Here is a 20,196-nt window from a genome sequence, read left to right as displayed (position 1 = left end):
CCCAAAACTGCACCTGGATTTCATGGTAACAGATTAAGGGTCAATGATTTTGAACAGTCAGTTCAAAGTGCAATATAAAACACGTTGGAAATGACTTACAGCAGTATTTTGATTGTGAAATCCTCATTTTGTTATGGAATGGCTGAATGGACCAGGGATCTGTATTGGAGCCTCAGCTTTTCACCATGGTTATTCATGATTTGTGTGAAGGAATCAGAAGTTGTGTATGTAAGCTTGCAGATGACAAGCTAGAATGCACACTAAATTGTGTGAATGGGATCGCAGAATAATGCCAGAGCTTAGAGTTTAATTTATATATAGAGGTTACAGAATCTTAGCTTTATTCTGAGTTCAGACATTTGAATTGATCAAGGTGGTAAAATGAGAAAAGGATTTAATTGGGTAGATAGAAACTAATTCCTCTGATGGGGAAGTCCAGAAAAAGAGGGCTTAAACTTCAAATTACACCTAGGCAATTTAAGAGTAAAACCTGGAACCTGCTCCCCCAAAAGGCTGTGGATGTTGGATTGTTGAAATTTTGAAGATGGGGATTGATAATTTTTTGTTAGGTAAGGTCTCAAGGATATGGATCAAAGGCTGGTAAATGGAGTTCTTAACAGACTATCCATGGTCTAACTGAATAGGGGAACAGGCTTGAGGACCTTGTTGAACCACTAAATACCTAGACAAGCCATCGTGAATTTTTTTTTTGTGTAAGTCAGAACTCTCGTGAAAAATTTACACCCTTCAACAATTCGCTGTAGTTTTCCTTCAGATACAAAATTTATAAAATTTAGTCTTCCTATTTCTATTTATGTAAACTGATGTTTTGTATCTTAATATCATATAGGATTATGTCAACAGATGTTATATTTATTTTCAGCATACAATCTGTAATTTGTGGTGCACATATTAACTTGTACTATATGTCGCTATGAATATTCTAATCAATTGTATAGGAAAACCTGGCTATGACAACATTAACACGTCGAATGTTGTCATTTGCTTGCATTTTAATACTTCATTATTTATGGAACAGGCCTAAAGAAGAGTTTACTTCTAGTGACGATGACTTCTGCGCCATCAAGGACCGTCCAAAGCCAGGTTCTAAATGTCGAGATTCCCCTTGTCAAAGCAGTACGGCTACGTACAAAAAATCCCTGAGGCTGTCCTCAGAAAAACTAGTAAGCAAATAGTTCTTAAATCCCTGCTTCAACCATGTTGTAATTTAAGTCGTTTAAAGAAATTATTGACCTGTTTTTATATTTAATACTTTCTGCAGCCTTGAAAGTTTATATGCAAAAGTTATTGGTTTGGGTAATAAAGAAAGAGCTGACATTTATATTGTACATATCATGATTTTAGGACATCCCAAAGTGTGTCTCAGCCTCTTAACATGTTGCCATTGTTGTAATTTGGGGAAAAATGGCAGCTAGTTTGTGTGCAACAATGTTCCACAGGCAACAGTGGGATAAATGACCAGAAGACTGTTCTAGCGACGTTGGTTGAGGGATAAAAGAACTCTGGGTGAAATCCCCTGTTTTTCAAATAATAGCATAGAATCTTCAAGTGGCTTCACTTGCATACCTGGATTTTTTATTGAGAATAATGGCAATCCAAACAACGCACACTGTTATCACATTATAAATCAATGAGCACGCGTATGCTGAAATCCAAAGTTGCAGTCAGAGTTACCTTGCTTTTCCCACATGCTGTGCTTATAACCGTACCTCACCAATCAATTTGGCATTGAAATCAATGTAAGGGCATGAAGTTGTGGTACTTCCTATTAGCTATCCGCAGAACACACCAGAAAAGGTTAGGGCTGGTGCATTCCGCTGTGAGTGATCAGTCATAATTATTGCCAAACAATGTCTTTGACCCTGAAAATTTAATTTTACAATTTTTATTTCGTCAATCCAATTATTGTTGGAAACTTTTAAAAGGTTTCTTTTTACTTTCCTGTCTTTCTCTTTTACTTCTCTCTTTCAATCTTACTTTCCCAATATTTATTTCACGTTATGTACATGATTTAAATCTAATTTATAGCTTTTGGCTTATACTTCCGGGTTTAGACTCTGTGGGCCAGGTTTTCAAAAGGCTGAGGGATTGGGATCCGCTGGGGGTGGCAATTAAAAATCATTGTCCCGGAATCCCAATGCCTCTGGGACAGATTTGAATTTTCAAAAGGCTGGCTGGCCGCGGGCGGGGGAGCAGGAAACGTGGTCACCACTAATTAGCAACCCCTTGAGCACATTAAGGAGCTTGTTAAGGGATTTGTCCGTTCACCATCGGAATTTGTAAAGCTCAATTCAGTTCTGTAAAGCAAAACTGTCTGATACACGTTAGTTCACTGTGGGGTCACTAGAAACTTTCTTCACATTGATTTATAACTGACCTTTCCTGGATCTCCTGCTCTGTAATCTCGCCTGCATGACCCCCTTGCATTACTGTGGATGCTTGCTGGCCCTCCAGGGAGCTGCCTGCTTTCTCTGGCAAGAAAGTAGCAGCAATCAACATGGCTACTGCTTGCTTTGCCACTGGCACCAGGCAGGCAACTCTTTGAGGGTTCTTGGTGCCACTAATTGGACGCCAAGCTCATCATCTGTCCCACTCGGTCTTTTACATTTGATAATAGGCAGAGTGACGCAGCTTGGTGTTGGGGCCTGGATTCATCTGGGTGTCGGGTCCCCAACCCTGCGCTGAAAATCCAGCCCTGTGTCTCTGTGAAGTTTCTTCAGTCTGGTTGAAGCCCCCACTGCTGCTTGCCCTGCTCACAGACGCCACAGATCTTCCGGGTCAGATGCTGGACGACAGAAAGTCTCTGCTCAGAAGACTGCATAAACTCTGTGGGCAGCTGTCAGCCAAGTGATCGGCATTCACCGCTCCTTCGCGGCTGGCCTTTAAATCCGAGCCATGGCCGTCTGACTCAGGTGAAAGTGTTACCACTGAGCCAAGGATGACACCATCTGCAGAATTTAAATATTTCAACCCCAGCTTCAAATTTAATTTTAAAAGTAAAAGAGCGCTGATCCTGAGCTGTGTTTTCAGGTGCTTGCGAATGGAAAGTTGAAGGTCAATGACTGGCTATCTCTCTACTCCACATCTCCTACCCCCTATCGCCCCCAAACTCCTGTAGACTGTAATTAAAAAAAAGTATAGGTGGGCATGAGATTTATGCATCGTGTTTATATTAAGTTACCAATGTTACAAGTTAACAAATTTATAAAAATGACACTGCCACGTAAAGTATGGTTTTTTAAAAATTATTCATTTGCGGGATGTGAGCGTCACTGGCTAGGCCAGCATTTATTGCCCATCCCTAATTGCCCTTGAGAAGGTGGTGGTGAGCTGCCTCCTTGAATCGCTGGAGCCCCTGTGGTATAGGTACACCCACAGTGCTGTGCAAGATGCATTTCTTAATGATTGAAGATAATAGCCCAAATTTTGCCACGGTAATGGCGGTGAAGCTGGCAGCACCATTGGGAGTTTGCACTTTCACCGAATGACGCAGAAATCCGAAAGTTGCTGTCAGTGATTCTACACTTCTCCAGTGGGTGTGTTGCTGAGTTTATCCTGCAGTGCAATCCATAAGCCTTCAGTGAATTCACGCAAACGTCTGCTTTTAAGCTGTTTGTCTCACTGCAAAATGTTGAAAAAGTTACACCTTGTTGAATGAGGTGTAACTGGGTTTTTAATGGTGTATTAAGTTCATATCTGGTAACACCCTCACTGGCCTTGAAAGCATATTTGTGGAATGTCACATTTCTCCATGATTTAAAATAAAATCACATTTTTAAAATCACATTTAGAAAGTTTGTTTTGTTTTTATCTTAATCCAGTCTTGCTCATTTCTTTTTTGCTATCTGAAATTTTAAATTCAAAGTGAAGGATAAACAGTGCTTTTAACTTTGATTTGTCCTAAGAATACTCCTTTGGCTGCTTCCCCTGCTTGATGACATCGCTGTTGCTGGATGCCTAGCGATCCCCTTGACTAGGCGCCACATGTAAACTGCCATTGGGAAAGGGGAAATCCTCACCACAGGTATTGCTAAATCTTTGTGGGCAGCATTCTTCAGGTCAGCAGTGATGCCATTGCTTCGCTGCTGATGCAAAATCCCATACAAATCAGTTCAGGCAGCTAATGCTTGTTTGGAGTGAACCAGCAGTGCTTAATTATAGTGTTGAATTATTCTCAATATATGTTTGTTTCTTTGTGTCTTTTAGAAAAGCTTAAATCTAAAGGATGGCCCAAATAATGCAGTGTTCAGTGTGACAACTCAATATCAGGGAACCTGTCGTTGTGAAGGTACCGTTTACCTCTGGAACTGGGATGATAAGGTTATTATATCTGATATTGATGGGACAATAACAAAGTAAGTGTACCTGTAACCCTAGTTATTTTTACTGAAATCTGTGTTCATTTGGAAAAAAAAAGGTCTGAATTAATAGGAATCCATATCTTAATTTTATAATTGAATATCATATTTTACTTTTGATGGGAATGTGAAGTAAGTTTTCCCCTTTCCATGCTGCGAAAAGGGATGAACAGTCCTTGAACCATATTCCAAGGCTTGCAAAATGAAACTAGTCATTTATCTTTACCAATTGAGAAGTATAGTGAAGCTCACATAAAAGCACACTTTGGTTAATTGTACAATTGTTAGGAGTGCTGATTCTTTTGTCTCCTACTAAATGCTAAGCATTCTGGTTAAATGCAAACTGGTTTAAAGCATATGCCATGTAAACACATAGATTTTCATAGCTATGGGTTGACCATTCACTCACCTAAATTTACAGATTGTACTTTAATCAACTTGATGCCTCGAGAGAAAATAACTCTTTATGACCATTACTTTGTGTTAAAGATGAGCCTATGTGAGGTGTTAATTTTCTGTTTAAATGGGATTAAGGGAGAGAGATAAAAAGACAAAGGAAAAGTGAAAAATTAAATATTTTAAAAAACCTCCAACAATAATTAAAATCTGAAAGAATGAGACACTATACTTCTAAAAGTACATTTTCAGTACCAGGGATGTTGTTTGGGAGAAATTAAGACTATGCTGTTAAAGGTGGGAGGGCATGTTGATAAGGTGATTAAAAAGCATATGGGTTACTTGAGTTTATAAATAGAGGCATAGAATATCAAAGCAAAGGTATCATTCTGGAATCTTATCATTGGATAGGCCTCAGCTGAAGTATTGTGGACAATTCTGGGCCCCAAACTTCAAGAAAAATGTAAAGGTATTAGAAAAGGGCAGAGAAGGATGTTATCAAGGACGAGGGACTCTTGATTATGAAGACAGTTTGGAAAAATTAGGACTGCCCTCCTTAGAACAGAAGGTTAAGAAGTGACCCAGTAAAGGTTTTCAGGATGATGAGAGGTTTTAATAGATTAAATGTGGAATAAATAAGCTTTGGCTAGTGGGTCAATAACTAGAGGTCCTAGATTCAAAATCATTAGAAAAAGATTGAGGGGAGGTGAGGAGAAATCTGAGCATTGTCAGGATTTGGAATGTTTTACCTAAGAAGGTGGTGGGAGCTGATTCTGTAAATTTTTAAAGGGAGTTAGGTAGGTACTTGAGGACGAGGAGCTTAGAGCATTAAGGGCAGAAAGCGAGGATATGGGAAATTTCAAAGAGCCAGCACAGGCACAACTAACCAAATGACGACCTCCTTGTACTTTAAGTTTCTGTGGTTCTATGAAAGCTGTTAGTTCATTCTTCAATATAACAGTAAAAAGGGCACGATTTTCCTTTAAACAGCAACCGTGAGTGCTGCTGCTGGAAGTTATGGGGTAGAAATTCATGTCAGGCAGTGTCGTAAAACAGGTGGTATTGGATTAGCTGCCTGTGATATGCGGTACCTGATATTTTCTTTGACTAAGGTGGAACTGAATATCAGGCGCTGTGTTTAATGGGCAGCTGATCTGATATCACTAGTTTTGTGCCACTGCCCGAGACAAATTTCTACCCCTTTATTTTTTCATCCTATGTATAAATTAACTATAAATTCACATTTGACCACCTTGGAGAAAATTCTGCCTTGGGCCTCAACCATACATACACCTGTGCTTTGGCTCACTTATGCTTTGAACTCTGATGCAGTTGAGCCATGTTTCAGTGAAATATTGAATGTATATGTTTAATACCAATGATTATTTTGTGTATTTCCAGATCCGATGCTTTAGGCCACATTTTGCCACAGCTGGGAAAGGATTGGACCCACCAGGGCATTGCAAAACTCTACCATAAGATACATCAGTATGTGTTTACATCTGTTAAATAGATAACAGGAAATTATAAAACCAGAACTTTTTGTTGACCCCTTTTATTTTTTTTCTCAAACAGCAGTTCTTGCTGAAGCATAACTCCATAGGAATTGTTGGTTGACCTCTGCTGTTCAAATGAGTGTTGCTGGATTAGTGCACCATGAAAATCATGCCCATGTTTGATCTTTCAACCACATATCCTTTTCATCACTAAGACTGTTTACTTCCCACCTCTATGGCATTACCCACCACTCCTGCCATAGCCTATCTGCTGCTGAAACTCTCACGCGTGCCTTTGTTACCTCCAGCCTCAACTATTCCAGTGTTCCCCTGACCGGTCTTTAATCTTCCACTCTCTGTGAATTTGAGCTTAACCAAGTACCTTCTACCTTAATGTTAGCTTGCACCAATCCCATTGACCTATCATTTCTGTGCTCTGACCTACGTTGGCTCATGGTTAAGCAATGTCTCAATTTAAAATTCTTACCATTATTTTCACATCCCTCCACGGCCTCTCCCATATCTATCTCTGTAACCTCCTCCAGCCCTACAACCCGTGCAATATCTGTTCCTATATTGTTGCACATCCACCTTTTCTTTCATTAGACCATTAATGGCTTTGCCTTCAGCTGCCTCAGCCCTAAACTCTGGAATTCAATCCCTAAACCCTTCTCCTCCTTTATATCAGTCTTACAAGTGCATCTCTTTGCTCAAGCTTTTTGCCACGTGTATTAATGTTTCTTTGTCTGGAAACCAGGCTTGGAGATTTTAAATAGACTCCTCAGATACTGAAGCAGTCCATGTCCAAACGCAGCAAGATCTGGACAATATCCAGGCTTGGGCTGACAAGTGGCAAGTAACATTCGTGCCACACAAATGCCAGGCAATGACCATCTCCAACAAGAGAGAATCTAACCATTGCCCACTGACGTTCAACAGCATTACCATCACTGAATCCCCCTGTATCAACATCTTGGGGGGGGGGTTACCATTGACCAGAAACTGAACTGGGCTAGCCATATAAATACTGTAGCTATAAGAGCAGATCAGAGGCTGGGAATCCTGCGACGAGTAACTTACTCCTGGCTCCCCAAAGCCTGTCCACCATCTACAAGGCACAAGTCAGGAGTGTGATGGAAAACTTCCCACTTGCCTGAATGAGTGCAGCTCCCACAACATTCAAGAAGCTTGACACCGTCCAGGACAAAGCAGCCTGCTTGATTGGCACCACACCCACAAATATTCACTCCCTCCACCACCGATCCACAGTAGCAGCAGTGTGTACCATCTACAAGATGCACAATAGGAATTCACCAAGGCTCCTTTGACAGCACCTTCCAAACCCACGACTGCTACCATCTAGAAGGGCAAGGGCAGCAGATAGATGGGAACACCACCACCTGGAAGTTCCTCTCCAAGTCACTCACCATCCTGCCTTGGAAATATATCGCCGTTCCTTCACTGTCACTGGGTCAAAATCCTGGAACTCTAACAGCACTGTGGGTGTACCTACACCACATGGACTGAAGCGGTTCAAGAAGGCAGCTCACCACCACCTTCTTGAGGGCAGTTAGGGATGGGCAATAAATGCTACCCCAGCCAGCGAAGCCTACATCCCATGAATGAATAAAAAAAATAGAATGATGACTTCCCCACTCCTTTCTTGACCCAGCCTGGCTGTCTACAATTCTAAATTGCAGGTGGCAAGGATACTCGCCCCGAGCTGGTTGGGCATTCTTTGAACATGCAGATTGTGCTCCATTAACAGCATTGCGACTCTACCTATTATTTTGACTTGAGACCTGAGCAAGGGAGCAGTGGTGGCCAGGTGAAACTTGCTGGGAACAGCAGCCAGAACGATGGACCAGTAAATTTGTAAAAACATTCTTTTTCCTAAAGTAATTTGTGATTCATAACATGAAACGGTAATCGGGGCACAGTTTAGCTAGCCACTGTACAGGGACAAAATTTGTTGTAAACTCAGACTTCGATTTAAAAAAAAATCAAATCGTATTTCAAAATTGTCGGAGGCTTGGTAGCTGTGTAGGTGTTAATATTATCAGTGAATGAACTGAATTAGGCTGGCATCCAAGTGTAATTGAATTTTCTAAGAGCAGGTTGAAATTGAGAATAGAGAGAAATTTTGTTTGTAATGTATTTTTTAGATTCCACCACCAGGTGGTGTGCAATATTGTTTTAAGCGTTTAAATTTCAGTTTGTTTTCTATATATAGGGCAGAATTTTATGTGTGACGTGTGGGTGGCGGACCCCGCACGACAGCGCTTAAAATGTCACGTGCTGAGGTCGGGCGAGCTTGCCGACATCAGCGTGCGCCATCGCGATATTTAGCTAGGTGGGCACGCGATGAAGTGCGACACGCGCCCGCCGTTAATTAAAGGCCTTGTTAAGGCCCTTAACTCTGCAATCGACGCTGATTTTGAGGTGCCTGTGCGATCTTTGGCTCTGTGCACGGGTGCATCGGGCAGGTGGCTAAGTGACTTTTTAACAAACCTCATCCACGGGCGGGATATGTGGACTCAGAGGGGTTGTTAATGTTTTACCTGAAGTATTTATTGCAGAAAGTGTTTTAAACTTGCCCGTGTGATCAGTAGCAGTTCAGATCGATTTCCAACAGCTTTCTCTGTATTTTGAAGCTTCAACTCACCAGTCTGCAGACAGGAATCTTTATCGGGCCTGCAGCTTTCCGGAGGCCACCATTTAGCCTGGGGGTATGGGTTCTGACATCTCCACTGGAGGTAGCTCCTCTGAGGAGGAAGGGTGGGCTAGAATAAGGAGGAGGCCAGGAGTGGACGATCAGCCTCCAGGGGAGCCAACTTTGGGAGGCCAGGCGCAGGCACAAGGGGCGCAGGGCCAAGAGGTTGTCCAAGGTGGAAGGGGTCGCAGAAGACGCCACTATCCTGCTGCCAGGGTATACAGGAGGCGAAGCAGCTACCTCAATATGACCGAGGTGCAGTGTCGAAGGAGGCTCCGACTGTCGAAGGGGATAGTGAACTATATCTGTCAGGTGATTGGCCCTGACATCTCCCCTGTGTAGGTGGATACCCCATGCCAGCGACTCTGATGGCCACAGTTGCCCTCCATTTCTGTGCATCTGGCTCCTTCCAGGTCTCAGTGGGTGATCTTTGCAGTGTCTCCCAATCAGCTGTCCACACTTGTGTCAAGCAGGTTGCATACGCTATGTTTAGACGTGCATTGACCTTCATCCACTTCCGCTGCGACCAGGCAAGTCAGACACAGCGAGCCAGAGGCTTCGCGGCCATTGCTGGCTTCCCCCGTATCCAGGGTGCAATAGACTGCACACATGTGGCCATCAAGGCACCAGCAGGTGAGCCCGGTGCCATTGTCAACAGGAAGGGCTTCCACTCTATGAACGTGCAGATAGTGTGTGATCACAGGATGCAGATTCTGCAAGTTTGTGTGAGGTACCCAGGCAGCCCCCATGATGCCTACATCCTCAGACACTCCCAGGTGCCGGGGGTCTTCAGTGCACCGGCTCGGCTGGATGGATGGCTGCTGGGTGACGAGGGCTATCCCCTCAGAAGGTGGCTCGTGACGCCTCTCCGCCATCCAAGAACAGAAGCTGAGGAGCGCTACAATAGGAGCCACGGCTGTGGGCTGTGGTGGAGAGAGCCTTCGGTCTTCTCAAGGTGCGCTTCCGATGCCTGGACCGCTCGGGGTGCACTCCAGTACCCCCCCAGATCGTATCTCTGTGATAGTGGTAGCATGCTGCGCTCTACACAGTCTTGTGCTGAAAAGGGGGGACACGGTAGACGATAAAGACCTTGACGCAGTGGACGCGTCTGCACATGATGAATCCAGCAGTGGCTCAGAGGATGAGGAAGCACAGGGCAATGATGAGGGGCAGCATGCTGACCCACTGCTACACCAAGGAGGCAGGGACATTCGGGACACTTTAATCCAATGAACCTTCAGCTAGCTCCACACACATGGATCAGCAGGAGCAGCATTGCCAGGCGCTTCCACACGTGGCACTTAGGGGCTACATCTTCCACCGCATCAGCTGCAACTAAAGGCTTAGTACATAAAGATAAATGTCCACTCAAAACATGATATGTCTGTGAAACAGACAAATGCAGCACAAAGGAAACACCCTCAGCCATGGTCACAAATGTGGACTTTATTGCCACCAAAAACATGAACAATCGTCGCTCTGACATTGAGAATCAAACGTTCCCTAATCTAAGGCCAACACAAAATCACCAGTGACAAACCCGTGGAGTGCCTAAACGTACCTTATGCTTTCGTTTGTGGGTGCTACGTCTAGGTGCCGCCCCATCGCTCGGAGTGGCTTGTGAGACAGCCTGCTGACTCTGCTATCCTGTTGGCCCTGATGACCTTGGCGGCTGTCCTCTGGCCCGTGGATTCTGTGCTGGCCCTGCCTGGGAGGGTGGCCAGTTCCAGAACTGGCACCTCCCCAGTCGTCGCAGCCTCAACGGATGCAATAGTCACTGGCAGAGGGGTGGAGGAGCTGCTGCCCTCATCCGGAGCGCCCTGAGAGGAGCTCACAGCGACGACAGGCAGCTGCTGCGCTGACATGAGGGCACATTGGACCGCCCTGCTCACTGCAGATGGATGGGCACCGAGCTGGGACACTTGGTGCTCAGAACATCTCCCACATTGCCAATGACCACCTGTGGCCAGTAGCGCTGTGAGGGCTTGCAGGTCAGAGCGTAACCCAATCAGATGATTATCAATCTGTTGGAAGCCCCTCTCCATGAGAGTTGCCAATCTCTCAATGGAGGAAGCCTGAAGCTCTGTCCTGAGGTTCATGCCATCACTGACACTCTGCCTGGACTCCTCCATCACAGAGACCAACTGAAGGACACCCTCATGCAACCCTGCCGGATGCTCCCGTACACCCTGCCGCTTGTCCTGCCGCTGCTGCATGGCGGACATCTCCAGAGGTACATCATCACTGCCCAACTCAGCATGTGCCTGGTCCCCTGCAGTCCTCCGGCTGCTGGCGCCATCGGCACTCTCTGTCCGTGCCATCTCCTCCAGCGATTGTGAAGTGCCCTCTCCACTGTGCCCCGGGACACTAGCCGACGTTATAATCCCCACTGATGTAGTAGTCGCTGCGCTGGTGCCTGGCTCGCTGAAATGATATGAAGCAAGTTGCAAGTGATGCCCCTCAGGTGTGGAGGGGGCGCTCTGGACTTGTTGCTGGCAGCCATGCGGTGGCGATGCTGAATTTAACAACAAGGACAGTGCATCAGTTAGCGTTCAGTCAGTAACACCATTCATCCCTTTCCCCCCAGGCTCATAATGCACTCAACCTTCAAGAACCTAAGGAGACCAACATTGGTGGGGTGGTAAATAGAGGAGGCCCAAACATTATATGTGCATAAAGACAGGCTGGTCAGATGGCCTAAGGAATGCCACATGGAATGTAATGTGAATAAGTGTGCGGTTAAGCACTTGGGCAAGACAAGCATGGTACAGGAATACGTGAGTAATAGGAGGACCGGGACCTTGCTGGGCAGACCCGTTAAGGTAGCAGAACAGGAACATAAGACGTTTAACAAGGTCAAAGCCAGACTTACCTTTATTAGCCGAGGAATAGAATATAGGAAAAGGGAGGTCATGTTGCAAGTGCAGAAAACGCTGTCGAGGCCAGAGCTACACCTCTGCGTTCAGTTGTGACCTGTGCTTCATGAGAGGGTTGGCATTGGTGTGGGGAGAGTGCAGAGGTTCCTGACCTGGATGCATGCTGGCCTGGAGAGTTGGAGTGATGCGGAAACATTGCAAACACTTGCGACATTTGCCGTGGAGCACAGGAAATTGACAGGTCACATTAATGACCTTCATACCGTTATGAATATACGGCATAGAATATTACGGCATAGAACAGAAGGTAACATTTCCCCTTGGCGCAGGGATGCCTAACGTGGTGGCATTTATTTAAGTTGAGTGCCATGAGGTTGACAGGTGAGGTGCTGAGCACCTTTTGGACAGAGTAATGTGGGATGCACTGGCTGAAAGGATGGTGGAGGTACAAACCCTCCTAAGATGCAGTAAGTCTATGGATGTGCAGCAGCGATGCCATGGCATGTTAGGCCATAGGGATAGTGGTCACAAATGGGATAAGGTGACTTTGGAAGGTGCTAGAGACGCACATCCTCAAGAGGCCGAGGGACCTTTGTGTATGACCCACATGTCTGACTGTATCAGTCTGTGAATGAGCAGTGTTGCTGCATTAACGATTGCAGCAATCATCAGTGCTTTGGATGGTGGGGAGACAGAGTGGATGGGACTGTGGGCTTCAAATACCGGGCCGCTGCACCCCAGCCTCACCGACGTGTGAGGCCCTCTTCCTTCCATCCTCGGGAAACAACACCTCCTGCCGTTGTCACACCTCTTCAAGGAGGGCAGCAAGGCAGGCCTCAGAGAAGCGAGGGGCACATTGCCTCCCTGCTGGCCTACCCTGCAGCCTGCTCCCCTCCTCCTCTGCCCTGCCCTCCTCTAGAGCCCGCTGTGCAGAACAGCCTAAAGGAGGCTGCCTGGCCTTTCTTTATACAGACTGCCAGTTCCCCTTTGGAACCGACGGTCTGTACACGCACGCTGCACATTTGAAATTCCCGCTGTACACGGGTGTCTGCAACGCGCTGGAGGCCCGCCTGCGCAAAATGGTGGTGTGGCCCATTTCGCCGGTGGAGATCAGCCACACGCCCGCCGCCGATTGGGTCCGGCCCGTCTGCCCAACAAACATAAAATTCTGCCCATAGTTTCTGCTAGCGAGGTTACAGAAAAGTTCACACACTGCCTTTTTAAAAAATGGATCCCTGAAACATTTAACTGCTAATAATTTTGATCAATAATTTGGCCACCGGGTGTTTATTTTGAAGCTATGTTTATTTCTTGTCTAAAAAGATAGGAACAAAATGTCTTGTTTTGTAAAGCTAAAAGGTTAGATTTGCAGCCAATGGATAGAAAATTTAACTTAATGTCTGTAAACAAGTACTTTAAGCAACATCAGTAAATGATCTACAGTTTACTGTTAATTCAGAGTTGGCTTCCTGCTGTAAAAAATGAATTATCCAGTGATTAGATTTAAGTAATTGGAATAAAATAGATTTGGAAGCTGTGAAATACAAATTCAGATTATCCAGAAGTTCAACTTAAATGAATTAACAGGGTAGCTGTGTTTACTTGATTTATCTTTGAGATGGTTTCTGTTTAGTTTGGTGAGGTAATACAACCTTTTCTTAAATTAGAATCTTTCTTGTTCAGATTGCAATTTGACATTTTGTGTGACTCAGAATTTTTTATTCATGGGATGTGGGCATCACAGTCAAAGCCAGCATTTGTTGTCCAACCTTAATTGTCCTTGAGAAGATGGTGGTGAGCTGGCGCCATAAACCACTCTAGTCCTGAGGCGTAGGAATATCCACAGAGGGAGATCCAGGATTTTGACGCCACCAATTTAAAAGGACAGCCTTATATTTCCAAGTCAGAATAGTGTGTGGCTTGAAGGGGAGCTTGTAGGTGGTGTAGGTAGGTAGGTAGGTTCCATGTGCCTGCTGCCCTTGCTGTTTGAGATGGTAGAGGTCATGGGTTTACAAGGTGATGTCGAAGGAATCTTGGTGAGTTGCTATAGTGCACTTGTAGGTGGTATACACTGCTGCAACTATGTGCGGTGGTGGAGCAAGTGAATGTTTACAGTGGTGGATGAGGTGCCAGCCAGGCGAGTTTCTTTGCCATGGATGGTAATTTACACACTTTATTTTTTCAATATATTTGCTATTTCAATGAATATGTGAAGTTAAGCTACTTAAACAATGTAAAATTTCAATATGTAACATTTGGTTTGAAACCTTCAATCTTGAACAATAGGTGGGTTCTGCGTGACTCTAATGCTACCTGCACCTGCCAAGGCCATGTTGACATTTAGGAAGCAATGAGTCTTTTTTTAATATAAAGCTACTGTAGCACACTTAGTGATGTTATTAAAGGCAACCTGTTTCCATTTATTTTTCTCTTGCTTACCTGAGTTTGCGCTTTTGCATTGGTCCTGCATGAGGGAAAAGCCTTGTTGAGCATTATCCCCATTTTTGGCCTGTGAATGAAATTTTTAGCTCCTGATTTTGTGCTCATTGAAGAGTAAGTTAGACTTCTGCCACTTGATGTACAAAAGATACTTGGGCTGGGATTTTCCAGTCCTACCCATGGCAGGAATCGCTGCAGGGGGTGGTCCAGAAAATTTGGAGAGCAGTCAAAAGCCTGTTGACTTTGAGTGGGAATTTCTGAACCTGCCAAAATGCCGCCCTTGCATACATATAGAACTCCATGGCCTCAGGGCATCCCAAAGCACTTTACAGCCAGTTAAATGTTTTTGAAGTGTAATGTAAGAAACATGACACCAATTTGTGCACAGGAAGCTCTCAATATTATAATGATCAGATCACCTGATTTTGTGATTTTGATTGAGGAAGAGATATTGGCCAGGATTAACTCCCCTGCTCATCTTCAAAATTGTGCTGTAGGATCTTTTCCATCCAACCTGAGAGCAGACAGAGCACTTGGTTTAACATCTCAATCAAAATACAGCGCCTCTGACCACACAGCTCTCCCTCAATACTTCACTGGAGTGTCGGCCTAGATTTTTGTGGTCAAGTTTCGGGAGTGAGGCATGAACCCACACCTTTTGATCCTGTGAGATTGCTATCATTGAATCATGGCTGATGCAAGCAAGTTATTAAGTGGACTGTAGTGAATGATTTCCTGTCACAGATCACCACTGTTCCTTTCTGCAGATTGTAACCTCACAGCTTGTGATTTTGCAGTTATTTTTAGGGAAAAAATTGAAAAGTTAGTGGAACTGGTAAAAGCTCAAATCATTGAAGCACTGAACACTGCCAAGTTGCATTCTGTCTGTCGATTCTAAATATCTTTTTTTAACTCCTTTCTCCACGTTTCCCCATGGAGTTGACCTTCATCTCAAAGTGGAAAGATTGTGTGCTGCTTGGTGTTCAGTCCATCTAATGGATGAAATGTGTATTATTGAATAGAGGGCAGAAGCAGGCCATTAGGTCAGTTAAGCCTGCACAGATATTTCCCTGCATAAGCTACCTAGTCAAATTCCACTCTTGTTAAAATCGTTGCAAAATCATCAGAGACCATGGAGTGCTTTTTCTAAGCAGCAAACATTTGTTACTAGTGAAAATTCCTCATCTTTCTCTACTATTCTCTTTGTTTTTGCAGGGTAACTTAGTTGTTTGATAGGTGGTCATGCAGAGCTCTCTGTCAAAAATATGGAATTTTTTTTTAAAACAGGTTTTTCTATTTGGATTAATGAATCCTAAAGTCTATATCCTGCAGCTTAAATGCAAGTAAACACTAGTCCAAGTGAAATAAATTGTGGTTATGCAAGACCAAGTTAAGAATACCATTATTAATAGTGTCATTTGGATTGTTATACAGGAATGGCTACAAATTTCTTTACTGCTCTGCCCGCGCAATAGGAATGGCAGATATAACCAGAGGATACTTACACTGGGTTAATGATAGAGGTACTGTACTTCCCAGAGGACCTCTTCTGTTGGCACCAAGTAGTTTGATTTCAGCATTACACAGGTAATGTTTCTTTTCAGTATTTATGTATTTGATTAATAATAAAATTGCCACCATTTATTTATGTCAGCAAATCTAATTGTGTTTTAAGCTTCACTTAAGCTTTAAGGTACAGTCATATTTAAAGGGAAAAATTCTCCAAGTGTTTGCGCTTTAAATAAAAACCTGTACCTTTTTATACTGTCATAGCAGAGTTAATGAAAAACTCACCTGTTTGGAGAATTTCACTATAACTTGTAACAGGGGAAGTCTCGACACGTCAGTTGATTCCATCCGCAAACTATCTGCAAATACCCCTAATGACTCAATCTGGACAAATCTAACTTTCTCTTGTGGTTTTCTAAAGATCACATTCATTAAACAGCTTCAACAACTGACAAAAGTTCTTTAATGATGACTTGGGTCTTCAGATGGGTATAGCATTGTGCTGGTAATTTTTACTTGTAGGTAGTAAAACTTGTTTTTCCTTTTTCGTACTATCAGGAATTCAGTTTCAAATTTAAAAAAAAAATCTAATAAAGAAGCTACTGAAATTGCAACACTTGCATAGTCTTTGCATTTTTCACATGAATAGTTTTACATTTTACTGCCTATACTTCTAGGAATTCCAGTGACCTTTTTCCAACGTCTTTAAATTCAAAACAATAAGTTATTCTATAACCCGAAATCATCTCACATGCATGGCGTGTGGGTTAATTGAGCTTCATAGCATCTGTTTTTCAGGGGCTATGTGGTCTCCTAAGGCCTCAAAATAGTGGGCTTGTAGTGCACACGCACGTCTGACTAGAAATATGTTGCCCACCACATTGGATAAGGACAAACAAAAGGAAGGCGTTTGGTAGGTGCATGTGCAAATAGGGGATCCAATGCCAGCTTCAGGTGCTCGCTGCAACATTGGCTCCATGCTGGCTGTGTCAGAGAAGATCAACCCTAAACATCACCTACATTTAAAAAACGTTAAGTACAAATGACCGTTGACACTCCCAGTTCCAACATAATCAATCTCTGGACCCCCAAACTCCTCCTCCTCCTCCCTGCCGATGCCCAATCTTTCTCACCTCCCATCCCAACCCATGACAAACTGCTCATTTGGTTAGTTTAACCTTACGAAGCAGCACGTTAAAGAGTATTTCCTGGTTAATGCATTATTGAATAACGTGTTTGAAAATGCAGTAATGGATCATTTTAATTGGCACAGAGTTTTACCCACATCTATTGAGATAGAAACAATGAATAGAATTTGAATAGAATAGAAACAATTTGAATAGAAACAACGTGTCGGGGGACGGGGAATAGGCAGGGCAATGGCACTAGGTCATAATGCTCATTTGGAGAGCTGGTGCAGACACATTGGGCTGAATGGCCTCCTCCTGTGCCATTAACAATCTGTGATAGCAAAATCTTCTGTAGTAATGTGGTGCGATATAATGCCAAAAAACTTGTTCCTTCTGTTTTCAGGGAAGTAATTGAGAAGAAACCAGAAGTGTTCAAAATTCATTGCTTGAATGACATCAGGAATCTATTTAATCCACATAGGTGTCCATTTTATGCTGCTTTTGGAAACAGGACTAATGTAAGTAAAGTATCTTTTGAAGTAAGAGCTGAATGCAAAAGCAAACAATTCCTGTCATTAAATACTATTTTAATCCAATTTCTGCCATTTTCTGTGCTCATCTGTCTCATGCATATACCATTCAACACAGTAAAAACTTCTGGAGACAGGCTGGGCGGGTTAACCTTGCTGTGGATTTCTCAAGAGGACATTGGTGTCCTGTGATCAGCTCACAGGAAATGCTTGCAGCCATAGAAAGTGGACAGTGTTGGTTATTCCATTTCTTCAAGATGGAATGTTCATACCGTGCTTGCTAAAAGTTGATAAACCGTCACAATTGAAGCCAGCAAATTTCATGCATCAGGCAAGTCTGAGGCCTGGATTTGTATCATTTTAACAGTGAAGTCAGCACTGTTTTTGCTAACCTGCCTGGCCATTTAAAAGCTTTTCTTTGTGACTGATAGCTTTATTCACGAGCTAAAGTTATTCTTAAAACATTTGTGGTGACCTTTTTTGCTGATATTCAATTGCAGGATGCTTATGCATACAAACAAGTCAGAGTCCAAGAAAGCAGAATTTTCATAGTGAATCCCAAAGGAGAATTAATTCAGGAACAAACCAAGAGCAACAAGTCATCGTAAGTAGATTTATCACTTGTATCCTTAAAAAGAGGGCATGCGTAAATTTCTTTTGTTTACGGCACTGGTACAACTATTGAAGAGGTAGTGAGCTCTGCTGATACGAATTACATTTCTTTGGATTTTTCCCCTCCCCCAACTCAAATTTTGATTTTTGTGGGTTTTCCAGGATCTTGAAGTAGGAACACAGGAACAGGATTATTGGATCAGCCCCTCCAGTCTGTTCTGCCATTCGGTTAGGACATAGTTGATCAGTAGCTCAACTTCATTTACCCACCTTTGTTCCATATCTGTATTGTTACGACTGGGCCCTGGGTGAGGCCCCCCAATTTGTTATGATCCCCAGTGAGGAGGGGTGAACTGGCTCCCTTTCTTTATTCAACCCCCTCAGTTGGTCGCAACAAGTTAATTTACAAAGGATCCCTTACCTCGTGGATACCTTTTCCCAGTCCAAATGTATTTATGTTTTAAAAAGAGCCAATTTAACCAGGCTTTCTTGAGTCAAAGAAAGAGTGAGTTTATTAGTTATTAAATGCGAGAAGAAATAATAAAAACGCAACATACATATGCACAGATTAGAAATGAGATATTGAATCCAAAAGTAAAAGTTAAAGAAATACGAATCAGCCCTTTGGCTTGTCCGTAAGGAGAAGATGGTGAAATGTTGAGGCTGTTAAGTTGGGGTGATTCCAATAGTGCTGACTTTGGCAGTTGAGCAGCTGGTTTGGAGATTCTTGGTTCTGCAGGTTAGCTGAAAGGAGTTGTCTTATTTTCTTTTCATTTGTGGCTTTGCTGACTTGTGACTTGCTTCTGGCAATCATAGCAATAAAGTTTTTACCTGCAAGTGCAGGGATGCCCAGTGGTGTTCTTCAGCTGTGACCTTCACAACGCGCACACACACACACACACACACACACACACACCAAAACAGAACACCAGACTAGCACATGGAACTAGGGTTGCAGTTGGCTTTTTTAACCCCTTTCCTTGTATATTCCTGGAAGGAGAAAAAACAAACATGCTTTGCCCAAATCTGTTTTCTTTTCAACTCAGTTCCTGTTCACAGTCTGGGATATAACTCGACAGGAGATGATTTTAGCTGAGATGGTAATCATTTTCCATTATCTCCGCAAATGCAGGAGATTATGGTTCAGTTTGCATTGTATCTTATCCTTTGACGTGCCTCTGTCTGAAGCAGGCCATGTTGCACCTTTTTAGGTGCAACATTCCATTCTCTCTGAACTAGTTGGTCAAATAATCCGCATAGGAATTTTCCAGCAAGTGGTTACCTTATAGCCTCAACCAGCTTTCACTTGTATGTCTTTTCTTAAAAAAATCGCGCCTTTCTTAAAAGTTCAATATGTTCAGAAGTAATTGGGGATAGGACCTATGGTCATGACGATATCCAATAGAAATGTATTGATCTTGACCTTGAAAATTTCAATTAACCCAATAGCCTTTAGGGAGAGCATGTTCCAGAATTCCACTAACGTTTGTAAGGAAGATGTTTTTCTTTGCTTCAGTCCTGAATGGCTTAATTCTTATTTTAAAATTATGTCCTCTTTTAGATTCCGTGAGTAAAGGAAATGGTTTCTGTGTATTTGCCTTATTGAATCCCTTTCTCATTTGAGTAGGTTACCCTTCTACCTTCTAATCTCAGGTGTACTATGATATAGTTTTTGAAGCCAAAAATAATTTATTGTTCAATGGTTTAAAAAGCATTGCTGCAAAGGAATTGGCTGGGACTACTTAGTATTGTGGGTTTCTTCCTTTCTCTCAGTAGCAACAATGAGTACTGCTGAGAAAAGCGACATGCTGTCGAAGCGTTTTGTCTTGCAATCATCAGGACAGAGGCAAGAATGCCAAATTTCAAAGGGAGCAACAGTTTATACTGTATGAGAAAAGCTGATTGGTTGGCAAGTCAACTCTGGTCGAAGTGTTGCTGTGGAGAATGCAGTAGGGAACTTTTGTCCCTCAGGCTTTTGTTTAATTCAAATAAGGTGCAATGCCTGGACATGTTCCTTTTGCCTGCAGAGAAGAGCCCTGCGTGTGAATATATGTAGCTTCCAATATGAGCCACATTGTGATAATCAATTGGTTGTTAATATAATTAAATAACAACT

General features: G+C 43.2%; 1 protein-coding gene across 2 annotated transcripts in view; it reads left to right on the top strand.

Annotated features, from left to right (window-relative positions):
* LOC144688479 (phosphatidate phosphatase LPIN2-like) overlaps positions 1-20,196 on the top strand; it is a 97,472-nt gene that overhangs the window by 73,088 nt on the left and 4,188 nt on the right. For both annotated transcript variants that reach the window (XM_078555080.1, XM_078555081.1), the window contains 6 exons: positions 1,040-1,184; positions 4,228-4,376; positions 6,177-6,263; positions 15,734-15,886; positions 17,342-17,456; positions 17,969-18,072. In XM_078555080.1, coding sequence (XP_078411206.1) covers positions 1,040-1,184; positions 4,228-4,376; positions 6,177-6,263; positions 15,734-15,886; positions 17,342-17,456; positions 17,969-18,072 — 753 coding nt within the window. The remainder of the gene's footprint in view (positions 1-1,039; positions 1,185-4,227; positions 4,377-6,176; positions 6,264-15,733; positions 15,887-17,341; positions 17,457-17,968; positions 18,073-20,196) is intronic.

The sequence above is a fragment of the Cetorhinus maximus genome, chromosome 13 (genome assembly GCF_964194155.1).
Source record: "Cetorhinus maximus chromosome 13, sCetMax3.hap1.1, whole genome shotgun sequence".
Classification (NCBI taxonomy): Eukaryota; Metazoa; Chordata; class Chondrichthyes; order Lamniformes; family Cetorhinidae; genus Cetorhinus; species Cetorhinus maximus.
The sequence above is the reverse complement of the archived record's forward strand: the minus strand, read 5'-3'. Positions and strand labels throughout refer to the sequence as shown.